This window comes from Vicia villosa, unplaced genomic scaffold, assembly GCF_029867415.1.
Source record: "Vicia villosa cultivar HV-30 ecotype Madison, WI unplaced genomic scaffold, Vvil1.0 ctg.000832F_1_1, whole genome shotgun sequence".
Taxonomy (NCBI): domain Eukaryota; kingdom Viridiplantae; phylum Streptophyta; class Magnoliopsida; order Fabales; family Fabaceae; genus Vicia; species Vicia villosa.
The window spans coordinates 160,412-168,945 of record NW_026705366.1 but is presented as its reverse complement, the minus strand read 5'-3'; the positions used below and the strand labels follow the sequence as shown (position 1 = coordinate 168,945).

General features: G+C 31.3%; 1 protein-coding gene across 1 annotated transcript; it reads left to right on the top strand.

Moving 5' to 3' along the window:
- The first annotated feature begins 3,400 nt into the window (after window positions 1–3,400).
- On the top strand, window positions 3,401–7,171 carry LOC131631489 (nucleosome assembly protein 1;3-like). Its single transcript, XM_058902283.1, has 12 exons — window positions 3,401–3,586; window positions 3,679–3,722; window positions 3,923–4,018; window positions 4,696–4,788; window positions 4,951–5,026; window positions 5,111–5,172; window positions 5,259–5,443; window positions 5,563–5,740; window positions 5,825–5,868; window positions 5,997–6,198; window positions 6,327–6,341; window positions 6,724–7,171. The coding sequence occupies exons 1-12, from the start codon at window positions 3,541–3,543 to the stop codon at window positions 6,790–6,792; spliced, it is 1,110 nt and encodes a 369-aa protein (XP_058758266.1). The 5' UTR covers window positions 3,401–3,540; the 3' UTR covers window positions 6,793–7,171.
- Window positions 7,172–8,534: the final 1,363 nt, after the last annotated feature.

Below are 8,534 nucleotides of genomic sequence, written 5' to 3'. Positions count from 1 at the left end.
TTCGACTACATATAAAAAAATAATTAAAAAATTAATGATGAATTAAAATATAAAAAATTAACTACATTCAAAATATTTATTAGTTATTATGTACATGTATGATGTATGAAGAATGCTAATGTTTCCTTATATTAAAATATTGATTAAAGAAAAACATGAAATGAAATTCTTCTTCTTCGTATGTGCTAGCGGTGGTAACGTTTTTGTTTCGTATGTGCTAATATTTTTGTTTTGTTTACTATAACAATATGAGTGAATGAACACATCATGGAAAAGGATAAAAAAAATTAGAAAACACATGGAATGGAAAGATTGTATAATAAATACAAATTATAGCCTATTATGTTATACCAACAATATTCAGAGAAGAGTTAATAAATAATAAAGGAAACTAGAGCAATTAATTAACAAAGTAAAGTACCTGGACAATAAATTAAGAGTGAAGCCCCATTTTGGTCCCTCACAAATATTACATGAGTCAAATTAGTCCCTCACAAAAAAATTGACCCAACTTAATCCCTTACAAAATTTAACCGGATCATATTAGTCCTTCTACTAATATTTTTCTCAAATCGATTTTTTTCTAGTTTTAAACCGTGACTGGACTGCCACTTTGGATTTTATTTATTTTTCATTTTTTAAATACTAAATTGATTTTTTATTTTTAATTTCATTTTTAAACAATTATAAATTAATAATATAAAAAGCCAAAATTGTTTCTTATAAGGATTTGAACTCAGGCCCATGTGGTTAATCTTAAACAATTCTAAATTTAAAATAAAAAATACAAAACTTGTATCAATATGGTCTCGAACCTAAGTCTCTTCAGATTAAATACTATAAAAATTGATTTGTCTATTTGTAAATGATAGTCACTTTACTAACAATAGAAATTGATTTGTCTAGTTGTTATTGATAGTCACTTTACTAACCGTAGAAATTGATTTATCTAGTTGTAAATGATAATCACTTTATTAACAATAGAGATTGATTTATCTAGTTGTAAATGATAGTCACTTTACTAACAATAGAAATTGATTTATCTTGCTGTAAATAATAGTCGCTTTACTAACAATAGAAATTGATTTTTCTAGTTGTAAATGATAGTCACTTTATTAACGATAGAAATTGATTTGTATAGTTGTAAAGTGAAAATCATTTAACTTGAAGGGACTTGGATTTGAGACCTCATAGGTAAAAATTTATGTATAGAATTTGTTAATATTAGTAGAAATCATGGAAATTACTTGTTTAAAAATTACTTTATAAGAAATAATTTTGGTGTTTTTGATATTATTCATTGATAACTGTTTAAAAATGAAATTAAAAATAAAAATTAATTTAGTATTTTAAAAAAAAATCTAACGTGTCAGTCCAGTCACAGTTTAAAAGTATGAAAAGAACCGGTTTAGAAGTAGAAAAAACCGATTTGAGAAAAATGTTAGCAGAAGGACTGATATGATCCGGTTAAATTTTGTAAGAGATTAAGTTGGGTCAATTTTTTTGTGAGGGACTAATTTAACTCATGTAATATTTACGAGGGACCAAAATGAGTCTTCACTCATAAATTAAAGAGGTGACCACTTGCTTATGGAGTTTGTGACGTCGTATTCTGCCGTTTATGAGAAGAGGCGTTAGGTTTTAAGAGCAATAGTGTTTTGCTGAATATAAGGATCCAAAGGTTAATTTAGTATTTTTATTTATTTGTACGTGGAACAACATTTTGTCCGGCACTTAAGTGAGTGACAAAAAAATAGATAGTTGTCCAGTCCCTCATTCCTTTATTTGTGCTGTCCTTTATTTATTTTTTAAATCAAACGGTGGACAAATAATTTTGTCCTGTCCAGTCCCTATTTTTTAACAAATCAAACGCACCCTAAGGCTTTTGAGTGTTCCCACCATTTGTAGGGGGAAACACACAAGCCTGTACGTTTTTGCCTATACAATATATATATATATATATATATATATATATATATATATATATATATATATATATATATATATATATATATATATATATATATATATATAATTAAGAAAATAAGCTAAATATGCTAGCCTATATAAGCATATATTGTCTGTCCTATATGACTTTATAGGTAAAATAAACTATTTGAAAGTTTTAATGGAAAACAAGTTTTTAAATAGGCTTTCAGGCCATGCCAGATTTTTAGAAAGGTCAGACCTGGCCTAACCTTTCCCTTCCCTCACGTCCATCTATCTCTCCTCTCCCCTCTTAAAATTTGAACAAAACACATAAACTATTAAATATTCCTCCCCTTCCATTTACTCCCAATCCAATAGACCCGTAAGATCCAACCATTTATCTTTTGAAATAAAGATCCAAATTTTAAAATTAAAATAATAATGTCTATTTTATACAACTAACTATATTGTCTCATTTCTTTTATAGAATTAGAGTTAAAATTTAACATAACAAACAAACATGTATAAGAGAAAGTTATATTAAAGGACTAGACAATATTATATATTAGATAAAAATAAACAAAGATATATAAATAAAACAAACTTTTTTTATAAATCAAATATATTTGTGCGCAATTGCAAACACTAATTCCTAAATCTAGAAAGAACAAATTCAAACTCTTTAACATTATACTTAAATTTATTTTTTTTATTGAAATTAAATATAAAGTTTTAATTGCAAAATAAAAATAAAATAAAACTAGAGATGGCAAGCAAATCCAAACCCGCGGGGCCCACCGCACCCGAACCCGAATCAACGGGTGAAAACCCGAGTTGACTGGATTTGGGTTCGGGTTCGGGTGTCACCCGATATTTCAGGTGCGGGTTTGGGTAGTGTGAAACCCGCACCCAAAATCCGAAATCACACCCGCTTCACTTATATATATATATATTTATATTTATATATATATATATATAAATATAATTATAAATATATATATATATTATATATATATATATATATAATATTGTGGAAAGTTGTAGGAAAAATATATTTTATGTATTTTACCGCGGGTTTGGGTTTGGATTTGGGTGAAAAAATCCGAACCCAACGGATGTGGGCGTGAGTGTTATTTTGTCACCGAACAACATTTGGGTTTGGGTTTGAGTTCGGGTGTCGATTTCGAGTGCGGGTTTGGACAGTGTGAAACCCGCACCCGACCCGACCCGTTGCCATCTCTAAATAAAACAAAGGAAACTCAATAACAATAATTATTTTAATTAATTACTAATTACAAACATACCTAAATATTAATATTTTTTTTCCAAACTTTTTTATAAAAAAAATAAATTACAAACATACCTAAATATTAATATTTTTTTTCCAAACTTTTTGATAAAAAAATAAATAGAAATAAAAAATAAAAAGAAGGAAACCCTAGTAATGATAATAATTAATAAATCCACAAATAAGGAAGAGAGGGAGAAGGGCTTTTAAAAGCACAGCCAACATAGGATTAGAGAGCAGTTCCAGTCAGTACAATCAATCAAAACCCTCTTCTCCCTCCCTCTAGGTTTTGCTTTTTTCCTCTCTTCTTCTTCCCTTTCTCAATGGCTAACAACAAAGAGGCTTTCAACATCTCAGATCTCAGTTCCGGTACGCTTCTTCTCAATACCCGTGTTTCCCCCAATCTTTTTGATGTATTTTTGATGTAATTTGGTTAATTGGTTTTTGATTTTTCTTTGTAGCTCTCAATGAAGAGGATCGGGCTGACCTAGTCAACGCTCTCAAGGTTTGCATGTTTCTTGGTCTTTTCAATTGTAAACCCTAGTTTATTTTTTGTGAAGTTTCGTTCTTTAATCTAACCCTAATTTTGACAAAACCCTAATTTTTTTCATTTTTGTTTTGTTTTTTGTGTTGGGTTTACGGTTTGATGATTTTGTGAAGTGTTGTTTATTTAGTTTTTGTTTTGGTTTGATTGAATATGTGTAGAGTAAGATACAGAGTCTTGCTGGGCAGCACTCTGATGTTTTGGAGAGTCTGTCTCCTGTTGTCAGGAAGCGTGTTGAGGTTCTCAGAGAGATTCAGGTATATTCCCCTATTTTTCTTTTGTAATTTTGATCTGATGATGGTTTTAATGGTTAATGTGTGTTGTTTAATGCTTAATTGTTAACTTAACCCACTACAAGTTTGTTTAAATTCTTTTTTTTTTGTTTCCAATGTTTGTTTTCTCTGTTTTCTTGAACTATAACAATACCAAGTTAACTTGTTTTGAGTACAGCGTTTGTGATTTGAAGTTCATTTGGTAAATTCTTTGTTTGTTGGATTGAACCTAAGGGGTTTGTGTTAGTTCCTGCGCACCAGAGATATTCCAGGCACATAGCATTGTCTGTAACCGTTAAGCCGAGCATTCCTTTGCTTAGTGAAATCATTATGTTGAATCAAATGTATCACCTTAATTCACAAATTCCAAGAAATTATCATTCAACAGGGATAGCTGATTTCTGAACCTTGTAATTGTTCCAATCTTAACATTATACACACTATTTCATTATTGTTTTATACCTTTATTAATCTATTATTTATAATATTTGAAAATGTAACCATACTATATAACTTATCTTGTGTGGATGAAAATAGCTTTGATTCTAAATTCTGAATTAACGAATGAGTTTGCCCTTTATGATATGTTAAGTGGATCTGTCAATTGCTCTTGTAGTTTGTATCTGATCTTCCTAAGATGGGTTTTGTTTATAACTGTACAGAGTGAACATGATGAATTGGAGGCCAAGTTTTTGGAAGAGAGAGCTGCCCTTGAAGCCAAATACCAAGTTTTGTATCAACCATTGTACACTAAGGTATCCTAAAGATTCATTTTATTGTATTTTCAGAGAAACTCTGTCTATTTTAATCATGATTGATTTTTCTGCTATTCGAGTTTAAAATTATTCAATCTGATTTCTATGTGAATATTTGATATAATATCTTTAATCACTGGATATATTTATGATTGGATGCAGCGCTATGATATTGTGAATGGTGCCACTGAAGTGGATGGGGTAGCAGTTGAAACTACTGATGGAGAAGAGGACAAAGGTAGTGACTAAGAACCGACATCTTACACTATTGAAATTATCGTTTTAGTTCTTTATCTCAGCAATTTTCTTGTGACTTCTGCAGAGAAAGGAGTGCCTTCATTTTGGCTCAATGCTATGAAAAACAATGATGTCTTGGGTGAAGAGGTAAGTTAAAAAAGTGTTCAACATTTAGGTTTATTAGTCTTAAAATTATTCTTGTAACGATGTTTTCCTGCTTCTCTACCAAATAGATTACAGAGCGCGATGAAGGTGCTCTCAAGTTTCTCAAAGATATCAAGTGGACAAGGATTGAGGAACCTAAAGGATTCAAACTTGAGTTTTTCTTTGATTCCAACCCCTACTTCTCAAACTCAGTGTTGACCAAAATCTATCATATGGTTGATGAGGATGAACCTATTCTTGAGAAGGCTATTGGGTAAGCTGGTCTTTTTTACCTATGCTATTGTAATGTTAGTTTTCCAGAGTTTGTAATATTGTCAACAGTGGATGGCTTGATGATGAATAAGGTTTATGTGCTGCATTTTGGTTTTGCAGGACTGAGATTCAGTGGCTGCCAGGAAAATGTCTGACTCAAAAGGTTTTGAAGAAAAAGCCCAAGAAGGGTGCAAAGAATGCTAAACCAATTACCAAGACTGAAACCTGTGAAAGTTTCTTTAACTTTTTCAATCCACCAGAAGTTCCTGAAGATGATGAAGACATCGATGAAGATATGGTATGGCACCTATATATAAACTCAAGGCTAAATATAGGTATGAAATATACTATTGCTTGAACTATTTAATTTAATTTTTAACAGGCCGAGGAGCTTCAGAATCAGATGGAACAAGACTATGACATTGGGTAAGCATGATTGCCTATTTGTCTTTTACTTTTGTCGAAGCTATGTATCCAACTTGTATTATGCTCAGAATCTGTTTTTCATTTGTAATATTGAATCTATCCTTAATTGAGTTTTGATGCTCCCTCAGGTCAACAATAAGAGATAAGATCATCCCCCATGCTGTATCATGGTTTACCGGGGAGGCTGCTCAGGGAGAGGAGTTTGGAGACCTGGATGATGAAGATGAGGATGAGGACGATGATGGTGAGGAGGATGATGAAGACGAGGATGAGGACGAAGATGATGATGATGATGATGAAGAGGAGGAAGAGACTAAGACTAAAAAGAAGGTATAATCTTGATTGAATTGAATTGAATTGCTGAAATGTTGGTTTGTTCTTTTTAATTAATGTTTGAACTTGAATTAACTTGATTGTTTTTGTGTCCTGTGTTAATCTCCTTTGGAATGTTGCTGCAGTCATCTGCTAGTAAGGTAAAGCCATTTTAACTTTGTGATCTTAATGAAATCATATTAGGGACTTTATTTTCTTTTCTGAATTTGTTTGCTTGGTAGTGTATTGCCAACGAGAGAAGTGCTAGCAACACTGTCTGAGACTTTCTCCACTCATGTATTTTATTTGGTGCATTGAAAAGAATTTCAAAGAAAGTGTTGGTAGCACTTCTCTTGCTACCATTGTTCTTATTACACTTGTGTAGCAGATTTTAAAAATGGCACTATTACACTATTTAGTACAAAATGCTGTAAGTGTATAATACTCTGTAGCATAGTAGAGTTCAAAACAAACCACTATTATATGCTATCAGTGATGGACAATTCATCTTATCTAATTTCATTTTGTGTTATGTATTTTCAGAAGAGCGGAAATGCGCAGCTCGGCGATGGTCAGCAGGGTGAAAGACCACCAGAGTGCAAGCAGCAGTAGTTTATTTATTCAGAGTGTGATGCTGCTATGCTGAAAGTTGTTTTGGGATCCTAGTGCCTGATGAAAAAGGGTTTTCAATTTCATGTGGTTTTTCATGGTCCTTAATTCATTTTCCTCCCCTTAGTTTTATAGTCTGAATTTCTTGAGTCTCTTGCTCCTTTTTGTCCCTCTCCTGTTGGAGAGATGGTGTTATATAGTCAGGGTATGTTGTGATTTATCGGTACTTCAATTTTAGGTCTCCTTCCTAGATACTTAAAAGTTTGTGCTTGATTGTTACCAATATTAAACTTTGATTAGCAAAACGTTGCTACAAGTTTTCGTGTGAGAAGAAAAATTGTAATGATTTTTTCTTCTAAGTGCATTCGATATGTTACAATTTTATTGTTTGTATTCAGTTTTACTTCAGAAAATGAGATTTGGAATGTTATATTTTTTCTTGAATGATTCGGATTTTTTTTCCAATTATCTGTAATATAAAATTTTAAAAATGAATATCAAAGTTAAAATAAAGTATTACTTTCCTAATAAACGTTTTGAAAAATGTTGTGAAACCCCTAAATGATTTGGTTGATAAATGAGCTTATGGAATTTTTTTTTCCATTATCTTTTGTATAATTTTCTTTTCTATGAAATAAACTTAAATTAAGGTATTACTTTTCCATTAAAAGTCACGTATATTCTTGTCGAACCAAAAATGATTTGAGTGAAACAATGAGCTTTGTTTATATATTTTTTAGCTGGGTAGGACTACAATGCAATCGATGGTATAGTTTGGGATCCGGTATAATTTAACTCTCCAATTTAAGGGTTGGAATCTCTAGTTAAGTTGGAAGAGAGATTTATATCTTTATATAAAGAATATAATTTAACTCTTCTATGTAGGGTGGTAAAATGGGCTGTGGTCGATTGGCCGGTTCACGCTACTCTAAAAAATTGACGGGTTTGGTTGAGATTTTGGGCCTCCGTCCACCAAAGTCTGTCCTGCCAAAATCCGCCATTCATTTAAGCTCGCTCCGCCAAACTCCGCCGCTTGCTAAAGTCTTCCTCACCTATTTGTTAAGTTCGTTTCGTCTTTAAGCCCGCCTTTTTTAGTTAATTCTAATAATTCAAATTCTTGATGGTTTTATCCTATACATTTATTTATAAATATATGTGATATTTTTTTAGGTAAAATTTATTTAAAAGATTTTTAGTGAAAGTTAAAAAAAATTATTAATCTATTAAAAAAATAAAAAATAAAATAAAATAGGTGGACAATCCTACGGCATGCCAACCCGCCACCTTGGCGGGGCGGACATGATTTTCATGCCTATTTTACTTGGCAGACTTGTCGTTCCGCTCTTTTTTTGGCGGGTTTTAGGCGGGGCGGACGACTTGTTTTGCCTACTCCTATGTGCACAGGGTCGGAATCAGGCCCGATCCTGACTTTATAGAGGCCCAGGGCAAATATAAAAAATGGGCCCTTAAAAAATTGAACGATTAATCAAAAGATTTAGTTATAAATAATATTAATGTTGCTAATTTTTTTAATATATTTATTATAAAATAAATTTAATAATATATTTTTTTATAAAAAAAATCATTTGAATTAAGTTTGTTTATCACTTTTTTCTTTTCTCGATATTAGGAGATAAGAAGTCGTAAGTAGTAATTACATAAAAATAATTTTTTTAGTTGTTTTGTGACACTTTGATAAGCCGTCAAATTTTATTGCAATTGATATAGTATGGAAAGAGTTGAAT

Bases quoted from the DNA above. Each gene is read 5' to 3' on its own strand.
- LOC131631489 (XM_058902283.1), top strand. From the start codon at position 3,541: ATGGCTAACAACAAAGAGGCTTTCAACATCTCAGATCTCAGTTCCG. The intron at 4,019-4,695 runs GTATATTCCCCT...ATAACTGTACAG, and splicing joins AGGTTCTCAGAGAGATTCAG to AGTGAACATGATGAATTGGA. The intron at 5,444-5,562 runs GTAAGCTGGTCT...TTGGTTTTGCAG, and splicing joins ATTCTTGAGAAGGCTATTGG to GACTGAGATTCAGTGGCTGC.